At 44.9% G+C, this 24,682-nt stretch overlaps 1 protein-coding gene across 4 annotated transcripts in view; it reads right to left on the bottom strand.

Moving 5' to 3' along the window:
* KIF26B (kinesin family member 26B) overlaps positions 1 to 24,682 on the bottom strand; it is a 468,318-nt gene that overhangs the window by 47,183 nt on the left and 396,453 nt on the right. For all 4 annotated transcript variants that reach the window (XM_086693326.1, XM_086693330.1, XM_086693327.1 and 1 more), the window contains one exon: positions 14,088 to 14,247. In XM_086693326.1, coding sequence (XP_086549452.1) covers positions 14,088 to 14,247 — 160 coding nt within the window. The remainder of the gene's footprint in view (positions 1 to 14,087; positions 14,248 to 24,682) is intronic.

Below are 24,682 nucleotides of genomic sequence, written 5' to 3'. Positions count from 1 at the left end.
GTAATTAATGAATTCAGTAAAGCTGAGGGATACAAAATTTACATACAGAAATCGGTTGCATTTCTATATGCTAAGAATGAAGTAACATAAAAAGAAGAAAAAACATTCCATTGACGATTGCACCAAACTGAACAGGCGGAAGACCTGTTGTACTCAGAAAACTATAAAACACTGATAAAAGAAACTAAAGATGACACAAATGAAAGACATTCCGTGCTCATGGATTAGAAGAGCAAATATTGTGAAAATGCCCACACCACCCAAAGCGATCTAGAGATTCAATGCAATCCCTATCGAAACACCAACAGCGTTTTTCACAGAGCTAGAACAAACAATCCTAAAATGTGTATGGAACCACAAAAGACCCTGAATAGCTGAAGCAACCTTGAGAAAGAACAAAGCTGGAGATATTACCGTCCCGGATTTCAAGCTGTACTACAAAGCTGTAGTGATCAAAACAGTATGGTACTGGCACAAAAACAGACACACAGATCCACAGAACAGAACAGAAAACCTAGAAATAAATCCACAATTATACGGTCAATTAATCTATGACAAAGGAGGCCAGAACACCCAATGGGGAAAATGCAGTCTCTTCAATAAATGGCGTTGGGAAAACTGGACAGCGACATGTAAAACAATGAAACTGGACCATTTTCTTACACCACACACAAAAATAAACTCAAAATGGATTAGTGACCTAATGTGAGACTTGAGACCATATAACTCCCAGAAGAAAACAGAGCCAGTAATCTCTTTTACATCAGCCATAGAAACATTTCTCTAGATATGTCTCCTTAGGCAAGGGAAACAAAAACATTAAAAACAAACTGTTAAGACTATATCAAAATAAGAAACTTTTGCAGAGCAAAGGAAACCACCGACAAAATGGAAAGGCAACTTACTGAATAGGAGAGGATATCTGCAAATGACATGTCAGATAAGGGCTTAATATCCAAAATATATAAAGAACTTACACAACCCAACACCAAAAAGCCCCCAAATAATCCGATTAAAAACAGGCAGAGGACCCAGATAGACATTTTTTCCAGAAAAGGCAAACAGATGGCCGACACATGAAAAGATGCTCAACATCAGTCATCATCAGGGAAACACAAATCAAAATCACGAGATACGACCTCACACTAGTCAGAATGGCTAGAATCAAAAAGACGAGCAACGACGAGTGTTGGCAAGGATGTGGAGAAACCCTCTGACGGTGGGAATGCGAACTAGTGCAGCCACTGTGGGGAAAACATGCCTGAAAAATTTAAGGATAGAAATGCCATACGTTCTAGTAATTCCACAACTGGGTATCTACCCAAAGGAAAAAGCCCATTACCTTGAAAAGATATATGCACCCCTACGTTTATTGGCTATGTTTATTGGCTATTTACAACAGTCAAGATATGGAAGCAACCCAAGTGCTTCCATAACAACAACAGATGAATGGGTAAAGAAGATGTGGAATATACACACAATGGGATATTCCTCTGCCATAAAAAAAGAATGAAATCTTGCCATTTACAGCAACATCGATGGACCCCAAGGGCATTCATTAGGCTAAGTGAAATAAGCCAGACAGAGAAAGACAATTACCATAGGATTTTACTTCTCCGTGGCATCTAAAACATAACAAATAAAAGCAGAAAAAGAGCTACAAATGCTGAGAACAAACTTCTTCCGGTTGTCAGAGGGGAGAGGCTGGGGGGATGGGCAAAGTGGGGGAAGGGGAGGGGGAGACACAGGCTTCCCGTTATGGAAGGAGCAAGTCATGGAGATGAAAGGTCCGGCACACAGCACACAGTCAATGGTATTGAAACAGTGATGGCAGCTACACTGGAGGCGAGCGCAGCATAACGTACAGACTTGTTGAAGGACCATGTCACACACCTGAAACTAATGTAATGTCGTGTGTCAACCATATTTCAATTAAAAAAAAATCAGGGTTTCAGTCAGGTTGATTTAACGCAAACTAGTGCAAAAATAATAAGGAACCTGGAAAAAAAAAGACTGTCATTTTCTTGATGAGCTCATATGATAGGAAAGCTGAGTATGGAAACGAATAATTAAAATATAACATCAGGGCCTATAATACAATACCTTCAGAATGCCACAGGGGATTACAGGAGCGAAACAACTTTTCTGGAACAAAGGAGCAGGAGGGAGGAAAGGAGATCAGACAAGGCTTCAAAGAGGAGACAATATTTGAGGCAAGCCTTGAAGAATAAGCAGGAAGGGGATGCAAAGATATTTCATATTAAAAAATGGATTAATGTAATTTACCGTATTAAAGGATTAAAGAAGGAAAAGCCACACGAGCATCTCATTAGATGCAGAAATGGGTTAGACAAAATTCAACAATCAACTTTTTAAAATCTCTTGGAAATCCATCAACAGAAGAACCAATACCCTGTGATATGCCCCTAACAATAGAAACATCATACATCAAGGAAAATCAATAAACAATAGTGGCACACATCAGTGTGGGTGTCAGAAATGAAATCTTGGTTGAAAAAAGGGGGGCGCCTGGGTGGCGCAGTCGGTTAAGCGTCCGACTTCAGCCAGGTCACGATCTCGCGGTCCGGGTCACGATCTCGGGGTCCGTGAGTTCGAGCCCCGCGTCAGGCTCTGGGCTGATGGCTCGGAGCCTGGAGCCTGTTTCCGATTCTGTGTCTCCCTCTCTCTCTGCCCCTCCCCCGTTCATACTCTGTCTCTCTCTGTCCCAAAAATAAATAAAAACGTTGAAAAAAAAATTAAAAAAAAAGAAAAAAGAAAAAAGGAAGTTACAGAAGAGCCAAGAAGAGAGCACGATTCCATTTACGTAAAGGTCAAAATCAGACAGAACCACGGACACAAATTTACCTGGTAAAAGGATAAGGCAAATTCGGGGACTGTAAACACAAAATTCAGCACGGCGGCCACCTCCGGGAAGGGCGGGAGGGCTATGTCCTCACAGAGGAGCACAGAGGTCTTCCAAATGTTCTATTTCTTAACCTGGGTGGTGGTCACACGGGTGTTTGATGTGTTATTTTGTAGACTGGGCAGATGTGTTTCTATATCTATATATATGGCAGATTCCACATTGGAAACATGTTAAGAGAAGCAGAAACTGTCTAAATGAAGAAGGAGATCCAAGGCAGTATGGAATTTAGCATGTTTCTGATAATCATTCGATGAATGAATGAATGAGTAAATGAATGAAAGAACAGATGAATGATCAAGGCCATTTGTAGGCAGAAAAAAATAGCATCTACAAAACATGGGGCTGTGAGAGGGCGTGGGGGAGTTTCACGAGGCTGTACATGGTTTTTGTGATCAGAAAAGTGGTTGTGAGCCCAATTATGAAGAGCTTCACAGGCCATAAAAGGGTTTGAACTCTATGCTGTAGCCGACAAGAAGCCACTTCAGGATTTAAACAAGGGGTGACATCAGATTTGCCTTTTAATTTTTTTAAATGCTCATTTGCCTTTGAGGCGGGGGGGAAGGGCAGAGAGACAGAGAGACACAGAGAGAGAGAATTCAAAGCATGATCCAGGCTCTGAGCTGTCAGCACAGAGTCTGATGTGGGGCTCGAACCCATGAGCCGTGAAAGCATGACCAAAGCTGAAGTCAGATGCTTAACCAACTGAGCCCCTTAGGTGCCCCTAGATTTGCCTTTTAAATTGGCATTCTGGCAGCCGTGTGGAGGGCCAGGAACCTGGTCTCCTCTGCTTTCACCAAAAGAATCCTCAGAAGGAAACTGTGTGGCATTTTCCCCTGGCGAAGTGTGTAGTGTAATGCACTTTGTTCTAAGAACTACATAGAAATACTCTCAACACTCAAAAACAACAACCTCCATGGGTCCTGAGTGCAGGAGGTCACTGAACAGGACTGAATATTGTAAAGCCTTTTAAAGTCAACTATCCTTCAAACTATTAACAAATTTACTAGAACCATCTCTGTTTCTCCAGGTCTCTCTTTAGTATATCAAAATGAAAGTCAGCTCTGTTTTAGTTAAAGACTCACTGGTACGTTAGACAGTTTGATACAACTTAACTGCTCCGTGAACATAACTATTTGAAAATTGTTCAATTACACATGAACTGAATTATCACCTCATTTGCATGGACCAAAAAAAAAAATCTATTAATGCTCAGTCGAGCCTGAACCTGTTTGGCTGTGGAACAGGTGAGAATTTATGGTTGGATACTCTGATTGAAGCTCTATTAACGTTCAAGACAGTTTCTTAATGAATTAAGCCTCAACTCATTTGTATGCCCCATCCCTTCTAATGCCTAATTGTGCCTAAATCTGGCCATCCTTGAGTGATCACGGCACCCTCTGGGTGTCCAAGGGCATCTGCAGTGCTCTGTGCACTGGCCCCGAATAAACCTGGAGCCCCCCCCCGCCCCCATACAAACACACTTGAGCTGTTTTCTCCCGGGAGCAGCATGACTGGTGGTAAGATGATTAGTTATCATTAAAGGTAACAATTAGCGGCAGATTCGGAGTCTTGCGTTTGGCTCAGCTGTTTATCATGCTTTGTGTCAGGAGATACGACACCATGGCGGTGAAGGAAGGACAGGGCAGCTGTGAGTGGCTCAGGCGTCTAAAGGATGGGCAGCGGAAAACTTGACAAATCTGACGTGTAAGAGAATGAAACAAGGCTGGAGATGAGCAGAGGGTTTCCGAGTCACCACGTCTGCCCACACAGCCTTTTCTACCATCCTTCTGATTCGGTGGTGGTTGAGCACCGGTGCCCACGTACCATCAGGTGTCAGACCTGGCAGTCCACGTCTGTATCTCCGCTAGACTATAAATTGTCCAAGAGTGGAGATCATCCGTGTTCCTCTGTTATATCCCTAGTGCCCTGCATATTGTAGGGGTCCAATAAATATTTTTCAATGAATGGAGTGAAGGACCAAGTGGATAAAAGAACTTCCAGATATTCTGCTATGTATTCCTCAAATTCTTTCCTCTATGCGTGGTGGCCTCTATCCCACTTACGATAAAATCAGTCCCTGAAAACCGCTAGCCAGGTCCCCTTGGAAGAGATCAGAATCCACCTTACTGATCAAAACAGCACTGAGTGCCATGATTAATGGAGTTAAACTCTATGGGTCACTTGGGATTGTAAGCGTAAGGTGAAAGTCAGATCATCAGCCTTAGTCTTGAAAATCTCTTTGGAAGAAAACCCTTCTCTCACGAAATCCCATATGGTCACGTTTTGCTTCAGTGTTGGAACACATCGTGGTCTCTGGCTGAGAACCAAAAGTACTTGGCTTATATTTAAAGGCTATGTTATATGAAAGGTTTGTATCTTTAAATATCTGACTTACACCCTGGTGAGTGGGGTATAACACAGATACAATGGAGGGCACAGCAACATCTGACCCCGAACTCTCCATGCACCCGCAGGCTCCGTGAACCCATTGAGGAAAGTCTACCATTGAGGTAGAGCCATTCACTTCCTTAATTCAATGGATCAGGCAGCAACCCTATCTACCTACTAGGCACCCAGAGTCTTGTTGAATAAATTCACGAGCTCTCCATGGGAACAAGAGGTACTTACAATCCATTTGGCCCTTGAGAATCAAGGAAGAGAAGACAGTGCCCAGTGTCTACCCACGGATGAAGATCACACACACATAGGCGCATGGTGGAATATTATTCGGCCATTAAAAAGTTACATCCTGTCACCAGTGACAGCATGGATGTGCCTCGAGGGTGTTATACGAAGTAAAAGAAGCCAGATGCAGAAAGGCCAATACTGTCTGATCTTAATTACACGTGGACTTTAAAAATCTGAACTTGGGTACAGAGAACAGGTCGGTGGCCGCCAGAGGTGGGGCAGGGGGCCCGAGGGGAGGGGAGCGGGTGAAGGAGACCCACACCAGGGGCTCCCCTGTCTCAGCTCTGCCTCGGCTCCCCAGCCCATGTTGTAGACCATCTCTTAGAAACCACAAGTACTTGACTGCATATTTCTTAGGGAGTCGAGTCTGAAGAAACTTCTCAAATTCCAGTTGATAGACTGACTCCCTCAGCCGCCAACTGTGGAAATCCCCAAAGCCGTTATTATTAGCCTGGTGTTTCAGGAAGCTCATCATCTCGTGCCATGACAGCTTACTGTCACTGTCACCTCCAGCCTACTCTTTCCTTGCCTTTCTTGTCCTCGGCAAAACTTGAAGACACAGGCCGGGTGATAACCTCTCCTATTCTGACAGGAATCTTCCGACTCAGAGATGCCTCTGTGCACCTCCTAGAAACTAGAGAGGGCCAGAAGCTCTGTCTTGTCAGCAGGCCACCCCCAGCATGGGACACGGTCATTCTTCTCATGCTGGAGCCCACCCAACAAGGCGGGAGAGCTGCGTGGGGGTCCCGGGGGTCCCGCAGCCTAAGCATCACAGAATCTGCAGCTTTTCCCATTAATGGACATGTGAAAAGGCTCCACCAACAGGCTCTTATACGAGCAAGACTGAAGAAATTACGAAAGGAAAAGGCCTGGTGAGATTCTGCAGAGATCAGAATACAGGGTTTAGACCGTCGGGTTCCACTGACAGCCATTTGAGGAGGTCAACTTGAGCCCTGTTCTCTTCTGGCCCGGCTCCTGCACACGGCTTCTGAGTGATGAGGGTCTCATTCATTCCAACATTCTTATCTGGTAGTTCTGATTTTGGTTCAGTGGCCTGGCTTCCCTTCCCTACCCTCCCTATTCCCCTCTCCCCACTGCCACGGGTCTCCTGAAGTCAGCCAGCCCCGGCTTAGCCATCCCGGCCAAGCAGAGGCCTGGAGACGGACCCTGCACTTAACAGCTGGTCCCACCCCCTGGAACTACGTCCTTACTTCCAACCCACGACACACGCCTGAGCTCTGCAACAGATCCACTGTCTTACCTCATCTGTGATTCCAGCAGTTACCGACGGAGCGGCACAGCACCGTGGACACTGTGTTAGGAAGTGGTGATTCACTGGGGGGCAGTGAAACAGTCTGTCACCTACCGGCCGCGTCAGCATGGACAAGTTAACTCACCCCTCTTGTCTCAGCTACCCCATCTGCAATAGCAGTGTGACCGCAATAGCATCCATGTCATAAGGCTGTCGGCAGAATTAAACGCCCATCAGGCCTTTGGAGCAGTTCCTGATGTACAGTAAGACAATGACTGTGAACTGTCATTATGCTCACGGCATGAAATGAGCCTCATTCAGAGCTCATCCGTGCACCGCGCTAGCTACCTGGGATGTTGCTGGAAAATCAGAAGATAGGTATTGGAAACTATTCTCTTCTTCTCCCTATGACCCAGCAAGTCCACAAATTAGGAACCTCTGTCCCCTTGGAAAGATCGAGGAAAACGTTCCCACATTCCTCTTATTCGCTTCTTCCCACGGCAGGCAAGGGGTCTGGCTGTTGAGCCTGGTAAATGTGACCCTGGGCAGGAACAACCCCAACGCTGTCTGTCTGTCCGTCTCCCTCTCTGCAAGTCACACGTTCCCTCCTGCACTTGAGTCACGTGGCTGCCCAGGTAAGTGACCGCCCTGCTGACCTGATTCTGCCCATTCGTGAGTCTGGGTGTCTGGCTCATGGAGGGACAGAAGCCCCCCCTGCCCTATGCTAAGATTCAGCACAGAGGGTCTAACTCCCAATCATACTCTTGTACGTATTTGCCAGCTGGTTCAGAATCTGGAGGGAAGAGAGTTTCGTTAGTAATCTCAGAAAGGAAGGAAACTTCTTGAAAAGCCAGGAGGGAAATGAAGTCATCTCCTAATTTCTACCCAGCCCTCCAACCACATGGCCTATTATCCTGCGGGGACGAGCCACGGTTGACAAAGAAAAAGTAGACTGTGGCCTTGCTGCTTAGACATGAAGACTGAGTCGGGGGCCTAGATCCCTGAGGCTCCGTGAGGGGGCCAAAAGTGGCCCCCTGGAGGACAAAAAGGAGGACACGCAGAATTTGTGTGCCTAACCAGAGGAGAAGGGACCCATGCCTGAACCCGGGGCTTGCGACCCCGATTCCCAGACAGTCTCATTTCTCCCTGAGTGATTTGTGTGGTTCTGGAACAACCTGGAGGTCATTAACCTCATTTACTGGCGGCTGCTGCCGAAACTCTTAAGAAGAGGGTATCAATCTCTGGAAATGTTCATAATTAAATATGAAGACACCACTGGCCAGGGACGTAGATGGAGCTAGGAGGAAGAACAAAAGAAAGAAGGCTGAAAATCTCATAAAGGGACAGGGATGGGGGGGCGCGCCTCTGTGTCCCAGTGATTTTCTGAACTCACTTTCTCTGCATCCTAACAGTCGTTAAAATGTATAAAAATGAATATTTTTGAAGCGGCAATACTAAGAATTATCATTGCTACGGTTGCCTGGCAACCCGAGACTTTGGTTATTTTATTTCTAAACAGGGAATGCTATAAACCAGTACCCGGAGTTTGTGCAAATAGTTCTAAATTGATGTTCTCCCTGTAAATCAGGAGGAGATAATACAGCATTAATGTACTTCTAAAGGTTGCTAAATATGCATGTATCTCTTACACCTCACACATGCGCGTGCACAAAGATTCTTACAGAGTTTCCGTTAAGTGCGATCTTCAGCAAATGTCGAGCATTGCTATATTCCTTTGCATTTTTCCTGGAAAATATCTATTTAGTTGTATATTAAGCGTAAATAATATCTATTCGAACAAACTTTCGTCTCCTGGGTCACCAGGGGAAATAGTATTGTACTAATCTCAATCCACGGCCCCTTCCCCCTCCCAGACACCGAGTGGGTCTCCAGTTTGGGGCAAGTGGAGACCCTCTAAACGGCTACTCGGAGGAAATCTCTCTCAAAGCATCTCCGTCAGGGATGCATGTCCTGGAAAGGCCTTATGCATTTCAGCAAAGAGGTGTGGGCATTTTGGAAAAGCTGCCTCTGTGTACAAAACGTCATTTCTCCACAAGTCACTGACTTGAATGTAAGCTTCCAAGGGCTGCTCATTGGCCTGAATGAACTGCTCAAACGCTGGCACGTTCTGAGCAATGACCTTGGTTCCTGACCTCACCGGGGCCTTTGAGGAAAAGTGCTCCCATTCCAGACCCTGATGGCGGGCTCCTTACTGCTTGTGTGGAGTGGAGGCCCCCGCGGTCCTTGCAGTCGGAAGCTGATAACGCCTGCCTCAGGCTCCTCCCGTCTCTACCAGCAGCTTTACCACAGAGAAGGGGGAGGCTTGGTGATGCCTGAGCCCTAGACGCGTCGGTGAGCGATGCGGAGAAACCAGGAGGAAGTCTTGGCCTGAACCACAGGCCAAACCCGTTGAAGAAAGGCATCGGGCATCACTTCTTTCCCGGGATCGTAACGCAGAGCCGGGTCTCGAGCGGACTCAGAAGAGAGTCTCACGTGCAATGTGAGGGAGTCACAGAAGATGTTCCGTGACCTCTTGTATTGAATGGAAACCAAGATATTATAAAACACCTCGTGTCTGGAAACACAGTACAAGCATCTTGTTGGCTAAGACACAAATAGACATTCGGCCTATTACATAATTACTTCTCCAAACGGGGTAACAATTGAGGATGAAGGTGGACGCTTCAGGGCTTGAAGCAGAGCTGTGTGGCGGGTAAGCTTCCTAAGGGTTTGTACCCCTCACAGGACCACATCTAAAAGGGACCAAAAATTCTATTTTGAGACACTGGGTGGTGGTCAGAATTCCCAAGTCTCGGAGCGCCTGGGTGGCTCAGTAGGTTAAGCATCTGAATTCGATTCAGGCTGTGATCTCACGGTTCACGAGTTCGAGCCCCGCATCGGGCTCTGTGCTGACAGCTCGGAGCCTAGAGTTGCTTCGGATTCTGTGTCTCCCTCTCTCTCTCTGTCCCTCCCCTGCTCACGCTCTGTCTCTCTCACTCTCAAAAATAAACAAACATTTAAAAAGAATTAAAAAAAAAAAAGAATTTCCAAGTCTCTGGAAAGACTGGCCCTACAGATCAGCTGGGACATAATAACGCTTTAGCCAAAGCCAAGTTCACACTGACAGATCCACAGATCTGTGCGGTCGCCCTTCTGGGGGCCAAATCTAGAGGCGTGTGTCTGCAATATTGGCTTTGGCAGGGGAATTCGTTTCAACGCCTCTGCCTATGTTTTCTCATCTACCAAATGGGAAGACCCCTATGACCTTGGTGCCCAAGACAGCTGCAACGAACATGGGGAGAAAACTTGCAAACGCATCGTCAAAATGCTCAGACTACAACAGATTTCCTGAGACGAGAGTCCCCCAAAGTTAGGGAGTAATCTGTGCAGAACTGAATAGGGGTCTGGAGCTGCTGGCCTCTCCCTGCCTTCCCTGCATGCTTTTCTGAATGGCGTCACCACTTAGGGTTGATTTATATAGCACTTGGGGTGGCCAGCAGGCCTGTGCCGTGTTAACGGCTGAGGCTGGGAACCCGCTGCACGCCGTTCTGACATCTACAAAGGCAATATCATTTGCAAAGTCAAAACCATCCGGGGCACACCTAAGGTGCCCACGGGAGCGCCTGGGATGGGTAATGCATCCAAATTCACATTCCAGCTCGCTCACATGACAAATCATCTGATACAGGGATGACAACAAACGAGGACAGGCTATATCCCCACTGTGCACATTCCGGTTAATTTCCCAGAAGCAAACACAAGTAACGCAGGTTCCAAGCGTAGAGTTGTCTAGGGTGACAAACGACGAGGTACCGGGTTGCTGTGCGTGTGTTGCAGACGGGTGCCGAATGCGGAGTTTGGGTTTCTGCTTTTTGCTGTGAGCAAGAAAGAGAGAAAACCAGAAGGGCAGACAACCTCCCCTCCCTCCCTCTCTCGCAAAGATGAGGCTGACTGCAGAAAGGTGTTTAGTATGCTAACAAAATGCTGCAGAATGTGGCTTTAGAGCCTTGACTGAATTGATAAAGGAAATCTGGGCCCTCCCGCTGTGCTGAGCACCCCATGCTGTGCGGAGCAAAGGCAGCTAATATATTACGGAGCCTGATGAGGCTGGGGGAGAGGACGGATGGGCGGCTTGGGCTCAGAACCAAGGTCCCTGAGCCCTAAAAAGTGACACAGTCGCCCCCCCCCCCCCAACTGGCTGGGAGATCTGAGTAAATCTTTGCCTTCTTTTCCCGTACCTTGAAAAAGGATAGTTTCTGGTTGATGAATCGCCTTGCAAATGTGATTTGCAGATGCCATATACTGAATGTGTGCTGTGGCTGAGACAGAGACACTATTACAGCAAGGGTCTTTTCAGGCTCTTACTCTAAGATGGGCCTGAAGGAGTAGGGGGATGGTAGGACTGGGTGGGACAAGTCACAGGCAGATGAGGGTTTTGGGAAGGATGGAGCTGGCCTGACGGCTCGGCCACCACGTTTCCCAGCACCCCATCTCCAGGAGGGTCCCCACGGTGGGACCACTCTAGGTCTCGAGCAGACACCGAATTCATGTTGAGTCTGTGCTTACTTCAGACGCCCAAACAACGTAATCATCACTCCCACGCAGCTAGCATGGAAGGAAGAAAAAAGGAACCGAAGCAGACACATGTCTGCAGGGAAGGGGGTGCAGGTTTCATACTCTGTCAGCCCTCCCAAGGGGGCAGGCGGCTGGTCATGGAGACTGCCCCGTGTTACCTTACGTTTAATTGGACACATGCCCTTGAGCGATTAATAGACACAATCCTTGATGTTTCCCTACATGTTTACAATAGAATTAACTTTAACCAACGGGAAGTTACTTTATCGGAAGTAGAAGTGATTTCCCTGCTTACACTCACCGATTCAACAAATATTTACTGAAATCCTAAAAGCACGTGACTCGACAGAAACGACGTGAGAGATACAGAAGTAAAATACGTAATCAGTGACCGCATAAGATGGTGTTTTGGATTTTACTTACATCATGATCTATTGTCACCTTAACAGACATGTTTCCCTTCGTGTGGACAGGGAAGGCAACTGAGCCCAGTACCCACCCTTTCCTTCTCAGGTCTGCAACACTGATAGTACCAGTCCAGACCTTCTTTTCACCCTTTTCTCTCCCTCCGTCCATCCCTTCCTTCCTGCCTTTCTTTCTTAAAAAATTCTTTTAGGGGCGCCCGGGTGGCGCAGTCGGTTAGGCGTCCGACTTCAGCCAGGTCACGATCTCGCGGTCCGTGAGTTCGAGCCCCGCGTCGGGCTCTGGGCTGATGGCTCGGAGCCCAGAGCCTGTTTCCAATTCTGTGTCTCCCTCTCTCTCTGCCCCTCCCCCGTTCATGCTCTGTCTCTCTCTGTCCCAAAAATAAATAAACGTTGAAAAAAAAAATTCTTTTAAATGTTTATTTACTGTTAGAGACAGAGTGCAACTGGGGGAGGGGCAGAGCGAGAAGGAGACGCAGAATCCAAAGCAGGCTCCAGGTTCCGAGCCGTCAGCACAGAGCGGGACGTGGGGCTCGAACCCACAGACCGCAAGATCATGACCTGAGCCAAAGCCGGATGCTTAACCGACTGAGCCACCCAGGTGCCCCATCTTTTTTTTTTTTTTTTTAATATTTATTTATTTTTGAGAGAGAGAGAGAGACAGAGAATGAGTGGGAAGGGGCAGAGAGAGGGAGACCCAGAATCCAAAGCAGGCTCCAGGCTCTAAGATGTCAGCACGGAGCCCGACTCGGGGCCCGAACTCAAGAACCGTGAAATCACGACCTGAGCCAAAGTTGGATGCTTAACCGACTGAGCCACCCAGGTGTCCCCACTCTTTCTTTTCTCGTCATTACAAGTCAAGTTTATTCAACTGCAGAAGTGACACCAAATGAAACTTTATAAACCTTCAACTTGAAATTTTTTCTCAGGGAAAATGGTCCTCACAAGGGCTGCGAAAACCATTTCTGGGTTTATCCCACCAGGTTTCCAAATTTCAGGAGTTGAGACAGATTGGATTATACCTGCTACTTAAACTCCTAAAGTCAGTCTATGAATGGTCCCCCAGGTGCAGAATTAAATCATGGTGCCGACATCACTTTAGGGCAGAGAAGAAGGAAGACACGCGAACTCATCCCGAATCTCACTCATTGTCGAACAAATGGCCTGACTTACCTTTTTCCTCCCACACAACAGTGACTTACATTACGCATGATTTTACAGATTAAAAAAAAAAAATGATTCACATACATTTGCTTAAGCTCAACCAGATGATTGTCGTTAATTATTGGCCACAGCGTTCTCAATTTTACAAAAAAACTTTCACACGCATACCATTCTGAGGCTCGTATCCTTGTGACGCAGGTTAAGAATTCATCTAGAACCATCAGTTTATGGTGAGTGAAGGTTCAGATGGCAGTGAGAGAAGCAGCTGGACCCTGGCGGGGGCCCGAACAGGCAGAGAGCACCCACCACCATCGCCATGTTGTCCAAGGGCAAAGCTGAATTGGGTGACAGTGGTGACAAGTAGCTCCAGGGTTGGATCATATATGGGCACGGAGGACATGGCCAGTCTTTGGCTATTCCAGACATAGGAGAGGCTCTAATTTCCTCCTTGTGGAGCATAATGGGAAGAGGGAAAGGATCTTGGAAGTGGAGTCAACATTTGCATGGGAGGTGGGTGGCAATTCCCCAAGCTTTAGGAGCTCTCCTACGTAGGGCTACCAGATAAAAATACAGGCTTTGCAATGCATTACTGGGGGGGGGGCACACTTACACTAAAAAATTATTTGTTTTTTATCTCAAATTCAAATTTTCCTGGGAATCCTGTATTGTTATTGGTTAGATATGATAGCCCTACTCCGAAGGGAAGGGTAGTTCAATCTTCTGCCCTTTGCTTTCATCACTATGAGGCATCTGTGTGATGGTGGCCACAATCTAGCCATGGCCATTGTGATCAGAGACCCCAACTGAGACAGTTCCCGATTATCTGACTTGATTGTCAGGATTAGAGTAATTTAAGTATTTTCACAGCTTCTGAATTTGGAAGATGATGCGATACGCACTCGTTAGCAAAGGCTGGTTTGGGCACTGAGCTGACAATGTGGTCCACCCAGACGGTCGGGCTGTAGTGTGCCTCTCCTGAGAGGTCACTGGACCAAGAGTCCCACCCCAGCCCTGGCACCATGCTGACCCCATTCCATTCATCCAGCAGAAGGTCACTTACTTGTAAGGGATGTGTTTGCTGCCGTTGACAAGAGCCAGGATGACATTGCCCAGCGCAGACAGCGAGAGGCATAGCCCTGATCCTCCTTCCCGATTCTTGCTAAGAGCTTTCACACAGCTGCCGAGATCAATGAGGTGCAGGCGGCTGCGGCCTCCAGACACTGACACAAGAGAAGAGAAAAGTGGTTAGGTTCTGTCTGGCAAACACTCGTCTGGTAAGCGCCAGAGCTCTTTGGGAACTCAGAGGGAAAAAGAAAAGAAGAAGCAACAGGTCGATGTCCGCGACTTAGCAGGAAACCCCAACAAAATCCAGCTAGGTTGCAAATAGCGTGGTCCTCTTAAATTCTGCCCGCCATACATCGCTGACCTAAAACCTACTGACATTCCTCCTGTGACAAGTGAATAATTCCGGTAGGTTGCACTGGAGATTTCAGAGAAGGCAAACGTCCAGTAAGACGACAATAAGGTTTCACCTACATGTCCTCTGGATAGCAGAGCTCTGAAACTGACCGAATCGCATCTAAATAGCCCAGGAGTGATCACGTGCTTTGGTTGATCAGCATGAAGACCCTGACCTAAAGCTCAGCCAGGAATCGGGCTGATAACCCGGGGTAAAATCAGGAAGAAGTAACAACAAGGCACCGAGACAGGGAAAGACCCAGTATTTCCTGAGTATCTGCCAAGTGCTGGGTGCTGTACAAACATCGGTCTCATTCAGTTCCCACACCAAAACCATACGCTGAAGACTCTTGTCCTTTTTAAAATGTAGATGAGAAAGGGGCACCTGGATGGCTCAGCCAGTTAAGCGTCTGACTCTTAATGTCGTCTCAGGTCATGATCTCACAGGTTCTTGAGTTCGAGCCCCGCATTGGGCTCTGTGCTATGTCAGTGTGGAGCTTGTAATTCTCTCTTCCTCTCTCTCTCCTCCTACCCCGCTCATACTCGCTTGCCCTCTCTCTCTCTGAAAAGAAATAAGTAAGCTATAAATAAACATAATATATATTATATTATATTATATTATATTATATTATATTATATTATATATGTATATATATAAGTGAGAAAGCAGAAGTTCAGAGAAGTTAAGCAACTTGCTCATTGCTTCTGGCATAGGTGAAGTAACAGGGACCAGACTGATCGCCTTACATAAAAACAAACAAAATGTATAACACAACTGTTTGTAAGACACCAGACATCAGGCAGTAAAGGCCAGTGATCCCTGGGAGGAGGGAAACAAACAAGGGAGCACTACCTGTGTCCCAGCTTACTGCCTTGAGAGTGTTTCCAGGCTGTGCCCCAGGGACAGGGTACTCGGGCGGAATGTGGTAGACTACCTCCATCAAGGAGAAGGAGCGAGAGTCCAGGGAGACCAATGTGGCAACTGCTAGAAGCACAGAGTACTGGAGAGAAGGGAAGTTGGGGTCTGCAGGGGTCCTCCCTCAAATACCGAACTGAGTACTGGTCAGCACAGGCATGTGAGGGAACCGCGTGGCTGGAGAGCTAACCACCTGGAAAGATTGGAGGTAATAGCACATGGCACTCACACGAGGCCAGGAATAGTGCCTGTTCCCAACAGCCAGACTGGAAGCCTCAAGATTCACAGGCTCCAGGTGGGGGACCCAGGAGAGTCTCACTTCACTAGTGGAGAACGCTTAGCCCCAGATAAGCAGTAACCAGGTCCCACGTACCAAATCTTAAAAGCAAGACCAGACAGGGTCTACCTGTTTACAAATAACTACATCCCAAAACGATGCTTAAGGACATTTACAAAATGCAAAATGTCTAGAATCTATCAAAAATAAGCAGGCATGCAACGGAGCAAGAAAATGAGACTCATAATGAAGGAATAATTGAAACCAAGAAGAACCGACTGGTAGAGACATTAGAATTGACAGTGAAGGACATCAAAACAGTTATGGCAGGGTTTCAACTGTTTAAAAAGTTGAGTAGAGATGTGGGATATATTAAACAAGACATAAACTGCATCTGCGCGGAGTTGAAAACTACAATGTGTGAGCTGAAAAATACACTGAATTAAATGGCAGATTAGACATTACAGAAGGACTTATAGATTTGAAGATAAAGTAACTGAAACTCTCCGAAATGAAACAGAGAGAAAATTTAAAAATAAAAACAAAATCTTAGAAAAAAGAGCTGTAGGACAATTTTAAGTGTCCTAATAGGTATATCATTGGAGTCTCCAAAGGAGAAGACACAGAAGGGGGTACAGGTAAAATATTTTAAGAAATAATGGCCAAAACCTCCCCAAATGTGATGAAAACTATAAACCCACAGATCCAAGAAGCTCCATGAGCCCCAATCACAAGACACATGAAGAAAACTATACTGAGGTGCATCATAATCAAACTGCTTAAAACCGGTGATAAGGAGAAAAACCTTAAAAACAGTCAGCGGAGGAAAGCAGATTATATATAAAGGACCAAAGACAAGGACGATGGCAAACTTCTTGTTGGAAATCGTACAGGTGAGAAGACTGTGCAGCAACATTTCTAAAGTGCTGGAAACTGTCACCCTGAAATTATACGTCCAACGGAAGTCTCATCCCAAGATAAAAGGGACATGAAGGCTTTTCCGGACTTAAAAAAGCTGAAAGAGGGGCAGCGCCTGGGTGGCTCAGTCGGTGGGGGTCAGACTCTTGACTTTGGCTCAAGTCATGATCTCATGGTCGTGGGACCGAGCCCTGCGTCAGGGTGTGCACTGAGCATGGAGCCTGCCTGAGATCCTCTCTCCCTTCTCCTGTCGCTCCCTGGCTCATGTGTGCACTCTCTCTCTCTCTCTCTCTCTCTCAAAAAAAAAAAAATTCACCAAAAGCAAACCCACAAAATGAAGAGCTGTGGAAATGGAATGATAACTTGACCAATAAATATACATTTTTCCCTATTTAAATCTCTTTGACAGATAATTGACCTGCTAAAGCAAAAATAATGACAGTGTAATGTGTGGGTGAGAACATGTGCAGAATTTAAAAGTTTGGCAATAGCACAGAGTTTAGAGGTGAAGAAATACACAAGGGCCGTGCTGTAGGGTTCTTATTACATACAGGAAGTGCTATAAGATCACGTGGAAGAAGACTGTAATCACTTAAAGGTGTATACTATAAACCCTAGGGCAATCAGGAAATAGTGAGTAATCATAGCTAATAAGCCAGAGGATACAAAGTAAAATTATTATTATTTTTTTTTAACATTTATTTATTTTTGAGACAGAGAGAGACAGAGCATGAACGGGGGAGGGGCAGAGAGAGAGGGAGACACAGAATTGGAAGCAGGGTCCAGGCTCTGAGCCATCAGCCCAGAGTCCGACGCGGGGCTCGAACTCATGGACCGTGAGATCGTGACCTGAGCTGAAGTCGGACGCTTAACCGACTGAGCCACCCAGGCGCCCCTACAAAGTAAAATTATTAAAAATACTCTGTAAGTCCAAAAAAGGCAGGTAAAAAAGTCAAGGAAAAAAAGAACAGACAAGTTGAATAGAAAATCTATAGGAAAATGATAATCTGGATCAAACCACGTCAATAGTCACATTAAACGTAAACAGTCTGAATACTCCGATTTGAAAGGAAGAAAATGCCAGACTGGATAAACAAGCGAGCCCTAACTATATGCCACCTATGAGAAACGCACTTCAAATATAAAGAAAAAATCCATTACAAGCGTTAAGTGGGAAAGGCTATACCACACAAACAGTGGCCGTAAGAGAGCTAAAGTGGTTCTATCGATGTTAAATGAAAGAAACTTAAGACGAAAAATGTGAAGACGAGCAAACAGGAACATTTCATGAAAAGGACGATTGAGCAAGAGGTTCTAACAATCAAAAATATTTATGCATTCAATAACAGAAGTTCAAATACATGAAGCAAAATCTGAGAGAACTACAAGAATAAGCGAGCCCATAATTACAGGTGTAGGTTTCAAATAACCCTCTCTCAATAATCGATACAACAAGTAGACAGAAAACCAGTAAGGACAAGGAAAACTTGAACAACACTGCCAACAAGCTTGTTGTACTTGACATTTATAGAACACTCAGCCCAGCAATGGGAGAATGATATTCTTTTGAAATACACAGAAAACGTTTCCTGAGATAGATCATATTCTGGTCCAGAAGCCAAGTCTAAATAAATGTTAAAAGATTCACGTCAAAGTATGTTCTCTGACACAATGGCATTAACTTAGAAGTCCATACAGAAAGATTATCTGGAAAATTCCCAAATATTTTGAACCTCCACGATAAAGCTCCAAATAACCTATGGTCAAAGAAAAACTCAAGATGGAAACTAGAAAGTGTTTTTAAGTGAATGAAAATGAAACACAACATATCCAGGTTTGTGAAATCCCTGAAGAAGGACAGAGGAGGGAACTTATAGCATTAAATGCCTAGATTAGAAGACAACAGAGGTCTCAAATCAACGATCTCAGCTTCCACCTTAAGAAATAAGAAAAAAAAAAGAGCAAATTAACTAATAAATAACAGAAAGGAAATAAGGAACATAAAAGCAGAAATCAATGGAATAGAAAAGGAAAAATAGAGAAAACCCATGAAGCCAAAAGTTGGTTCTTCGATAAATCTCTAAGAATGACTGATAGGAAAGGCAGAGAGAAGGCACAAACTACTAATGTCGAGAATGGGAGATGTGGCCTTGCTACAGTTTCTACAGATATCAAAAGGATAATAAGGCAACATCACATCAGTCAATTAGACAACTGAAGAACAAGCAAATATCTCGAATGATAGAAAGTAACGAAAGTACTTTCATTCAAGAAGTAAAAGATGACAGATCTGTGTCCATTAAAGAAACAGGATCTCGGGGCGCCTGGGTGGCGCAGTCGGTTAAGCGTCCGACTTCAGCCAGGTCACGATCTCGCGGTCCGTGAGTTCGAGCCCCGCGTCAGGCTCTGGGCTGATGGCTCGGAGCCTGGAGCTTGTTTCCGATTCTGTGTCTCCTTCTCTTCTCTGCCCCTCCCCCGTTCATGCTCTGTCTCTCTCTGTCCCAAAAATAAATAAACGTTGAAAAAAAAAATTAAAAAAAAAAAGAAACAGGATCTCTGGTTAACAACCCTTCACAGGGAAAATTCCAGGCCACATGGCTGCACTGGTGAATCCAACCAAACACTTAAGAAATGATAAAGTAGCAGAATGGAAAAGGCTATACCAATTCCACACAACGTCTTCCTGAAAATTAAACAGGAGAGAATATTCCCAACTTACTCTATAGGCGGGGATTATCCTGATACCAAAACAGACAAAGAAATTACAAGGACAGAAAACTAATGACCAATATCCCTCATGAACATGGACACAAAATTTCTGAACAAATTAGAGAACCACATTAAGAAATTGTATCTATAAACATATACAAAGGATTTTATACCATGAGTAAGTGGGATTTATCCCAGAAATGCAGGTTGGTTAACAAAAAAAAATTAACCTATCAATATAATTCACCATATTAACAAACTAAAAAAAAAAAACTATATGATTCACTCAGTAGATGCAGGAAAAATATTTAACAAAATTCAACATCCATTCCTGATAACAATTCTTAGCAGATTATAAATAGAAGGCAGTATCTTTAGTTTGATAAAGAGTTTCTGAACAAATCTACTGCTAACATCATACTTAATGGTAAAAGATCAAATGCCTTCTAAGACCAGGAACAAGACAAGAATGTCTATTGTCACCATTTCTTAAGATTTTCTTTAATGTTTATTTATATGAGGTGGGGGGGGGAGGGGCAGAGAGAGGGGAGACACAGAATCCGAAGCAGGCTCCAGGCTCTGAGCTGTCAGCACAGAACCTGACCCAGGACTCGGATTCACTAACCGTGAGATCATGACCAGAGCCTGAGTCGGATGCTTAACCAACTGAGCCCCCCCAGGTGCCCCTCCATTCTCACCATTTCTATTCAATGTCGTGCTGGGAGTTGTAGCCAGAGTAACGTCAAGAAAACAGAGAAAGGGTCCAGATTGGAAAGCAAGAAGTCAAATTGTCTTTATTTGCAGATTACATGATCATCTGTGTAGAAAGTCTAACGGGATCCACAAAAAAGCAACTAGAACTGATAGAGTTTAGCCAAGTTGCAGGATACAAGATCAACAGACAAAAATCAACTTTGTTTCTAGATAATCTACTAGAGTCTAAGCTGTAAAACACCACTTACGATGGGATAAAAGTATGAAATACTTATGCATAAAATGGACAAAGGGAAGATCTGTACGCTGAAAACCACAGAACATTGCTGAGAGTAATGAATGAAGACCTAATAAGCTGTGTTCATGAATCAGAAGACTCAGTATTGTTAAGAAGTTATTCCCTAGAAATGGATCTATAGATTCAGTGTGATCCCAATCAAAATCCCAACAGGCGTTTTTGGTACAAGGTGATTCTACAGAGTCAATTTAGGACCTGACTCTAAAATGTATATGGAGAGGCAAAGGACCTAGAATAGCCAAACAACTTTTTTTTAATGTCTATTTGTTTCTGAGAGAGAAAAAGAGACAGAGTGTGAACAGGGGAGGGGAAGAGAGAGAGGGAGACACAGAATCGGAAGCAGGCTCCAGGCTCCGAGCTGTCAGCACAGAGCCTGACGCGGGGCTCAAATTCACAAGCGGTGAGATCATGACCTGAGCCAAAGTTGGGCACTTAACCGACTGAGCCACCCAGACGCCCCTAGCCAAAACAACTTTTAAGAATAAATACAAAATTGGAAGGCTAATAGTGCAGTATCTGATTTCAAGACTTATTATAAAGCCACCATAAATCAAGACACTGTGGTATTGGTATAAAGATAGATAAACAGATCAATGGAACAGTACGTAGAGTCCCAAAACAGATCCACACAAATATGGACAAATAATTTCTAACAAAGGTAATTTAGTAGGGAAAAAGCAGTTTTTATAACAAATGGTACTGGAAATTTACACACACACACACACACACACACACACACACACACACACACACATTGCACCATATTAACAAACTAAGAAAAAAAACAAAACCCTACATGATCCGCTCAGTAGATGCAGGAAAAACGTTTAACAAAATTCAACATCCATCCCTGATAACAGTTCTGAGCAAATTATAAATAGAAGGCAGTATCTTTAGTTTGATAAAGAGTTTCTGAGCAAATCTACTGCTAACATCATACTTAATGGTAAAAGATCAAATGTCTTCTAAGATCAGGAACAAGATAAGAATGTCCACTCTATTTCTTAAAAAATGTTTTAATGTTTGAGGGAGACATATATATATATATATATATATATATATATATACACATACATATATATTTATTTATTTATATTTATATTTATATTTATATTTATATTTATATTTATATTTATATTTATATTTATATTTATATTTATATTTATATATGCATGTCTTTTACCGGTATGATGTTAGCAGGTTTTTCAGAAACATTTTTATCAAAATGAAGATACTGCCTTCTATAAGTATGTACATACACACACACACGCACATATTTGCAAAAAAACCCTTTAATCCATACATTGCACAATTTTATTAAAAAAAATGAATCTAAGGCCTAAACACAAAATGTAAAATTATAAAACTTCTAGAAGAAAGCATAATATGAAACCTTTCTGGTCTTGGGTTAGGCAAAGATTTCTTAGATACGATACCAAAAACATGATTTATAAGAGAACACACAGAGAAGCTGGACCTTCATTCACCAAAACTGACTATTTCTGCTCTTCCAAATACATGGTCAAGAGAATGAAAAAGTAAGTCACAGACTGGTAGAAAATATTTGAAAAACGTGTATCTGATAAAGGCCTTGTATCCAGATCATATTAAACACTCTCAAAACTTAATTATAAGACAAAAACGATTTCAAAGCGGGCACAAGACATTTCATCAAAGAACATGTACGAGTGCCAAATGGGCCCATGAAAAGATGCCAAGCACCGCTGGTCATTAGCGAAATGCAGACTAAAAAAGGTGAGATACTACTGTATGCCTATTATATAAATAGGCTAAAATTAAAAAGACTGACCACCCTAAGGGTGGGTGAGGATCTGGAGGAGTTGGTAGGGATATAAAATGGTACAATCACTTCGGGAAACACTTCGGCAGCTCCTTAAAAAAAGGATACATACATCTACCATATGGTTCAGCCATTCCGTTCTAGGGATTTCCCTACAAGAAAAGGACACATGTGTCCATACCAAGATCTGCACAAGAGTGTCCCCAGTACTTTGATTTGTAGTAGCCCCAAACGTGAACCAGCACTCATGGCCATCAGCAGGGGACTATGCGGACAATGGACTGCTACTTAGGAAAAAGAATAAAGGCACTACTCATACATGTGACAAAGTGACTGAGTTTCAAAACAATTACGCTACGTGAAAGACGCCGCTCAAGAGAGTGCAGACTGTGAGATAGGATTTCATGGGTATAAAACTCTAGGAAATGCAGGGCAAAGGGTAAGAGCTGAAGTCGCTCTGTGGTTGCCTGAGCGTGGGGAGGCGGAAGGAGAGACGCTGGACGGGGTGATTGCAAAGGGTCCCAAGGAACCTCTTGAGGGTGAGGGATATGTTCATTGTCTTGACTGTACTGCTGGTTTCCTGGGTCTATACACATGACACAGCTGACCAAGTGTGTGCCTGTTCCTGTATTTGAAGCATATCTCATTAAAGCTGTCTCGTTATGTTTTGAAAAAGGAAATGTGCCGCAATCGTACGGTCAGCGGTGCAGCTAGGATTCACACCTTCAAGACCTGGGCCCTTCATCCTGCATCATGCTGGCCTCAGCCAGCTCCCGAGACAGTAGAAGTGACGGGCTCCCTTTTTGCCCCGGCCCCCTCTCCCTCGGCACATCACCCCAGCTTCTGGATCATTTCCTTTTCGTCCCCTCGCTCCCCAGGCAGCAGCAGACTCTGGTGCCTTAGGCCACCTTGCAGGGTGGGTCCTGGTGGACATGTGACGGGCATGTGGCCCGTCTCTGGGGGGCCACACATCTGTAGGCAGAGCCTACATGAGTGCAGATTAGGAGGGCGAGCTGCTGATCATGCTTTAGGCTGAAAACATTGAAGGAACCACGGTCCTAACCCCAACCTGCCCTCTACCGTGCCTCACCCTCAATTTCCACATCTCGGACTCAGAGAAGCAGGTGATGAGTGTTTACACAAAGCGCAGCATTTCAGTTCAGCCACGTCAGTGACTTGGGCAGGTCTGTGGCCAAGAATGTTCACACAAAGGACACTCCATTTTCCTTACCTTCCACTGTCCCCAGTAAAAACTCTGGCAAGGGAAGATGTACTATGTACTGTATTCATGCAAGATTGGGTCACGGCAGCACAGGAGGAAAACAGTTATTTTTAAAGCAAACTATCATCTGTTTTGCAACCTAATTATATAGACTGGAGCAGCTCAGATGGTCCACGTGTGCCATAGATTAAAGGGCAAAGACGGACCAGTTTGGACTCTCAGACTCTAATAGTCCATTTGATGTAATGGAATAAAATGCATAATGTGCATGTAGTAAAATAGAGCACAGAGAACAAAAGGCACAGTTTAGACCGTGCTGAAGAAGAACCTTATAAAATACCTATAATTACACCTGCATGACTCAAAATGGAAGTCACATTCAGACAATGTCCACTACACCCACTCAAATTCCAGGGGCCACGGAATTGTGGATTCCACACATGGTGCTGAATCTGGAAGGGTACGAGGTGAGCGGGCCCGGGCCATCTGCTATTGGCAAGCATGTACGTGACTACAGATGGCTGGCGACAAAGCAGTTCTGTATCAATGAACGCTACCAGCAGGTAAGGAGCAGGTTCCTCATCGACTCGTCACATTTCTGCGGTCACAGCTGCAGGGGGGAAGGGACCATAACTCAGTCTGCCTTGAGTCACCTTTCATTCACACTCTCCTGTGTATGGGTTAAGTCTAGAGCTTGGTCAAACCAACATACCCACGTGCCGTAGTCTCCGCACAGGAAGCATTGCTAATTTCACCCCATGTCTGGGCCACTCTCCTAACTCACGTTCATCGAGCGACTCTTCTACTACCACTGAATTCCTACGACAATCCCGTAATGCAAGAATTGGCTCGGGTTTGTAGATGAGGGAAACGGGGTTCACAGATGTTGAATAAATTGCCCAACATCTCCTAGAAAATTAATGCTGAATCTAAGAGGAAAAGCCAGAGCTAACTGTAAAGTATGTAGATGCTCTCTGAACTCACCTGTCTTTAACTCAGTGGTTCCTAAACTTTGCTGCACGTCAGAATCGCCTTGGAAAATCACTGAGGAGTCACCTAAAAAGATACGGATGCCTGGGCTCCCACTCGGGAGGCTTCCTAACTTCACTGGCCTGGAGTGTGCCCCAGACACTGGGATTCACTGCAAAGTTCCCCAGGTGACTCTCAGGTGCAGTGAAGTTTGGGAAGGGCTGCCTGGCCTCCAGGCCATCACCTATGAGGCACATCGCCTGATGCCCTTGGCACATGGGATGTGAGTGGCCAGTGCGGGCTGTTTTCTTGTCCGTCTGTGCTCCCTGAAAATGAGCTGTATACTTAACAGGTCAGCTGGGCTCCCTCCCGG

The sequence above is a fragment of the Puma concolor genome, chromosome E4 (assembly GCF_028749965.1).
Source record: "Puma concolor isolate L17-30 chromosome E4, mPumCon1.1.hap2, whole genome shotgun sequence".
NCBI lineage: Eukaryota > Metazoa > Chordata > Mammalia > Carnivora > Felidae > Puma > Puma concolor.
This window is presented reverse-complemented; position numbering and strand designations above follow the sequence as displayed.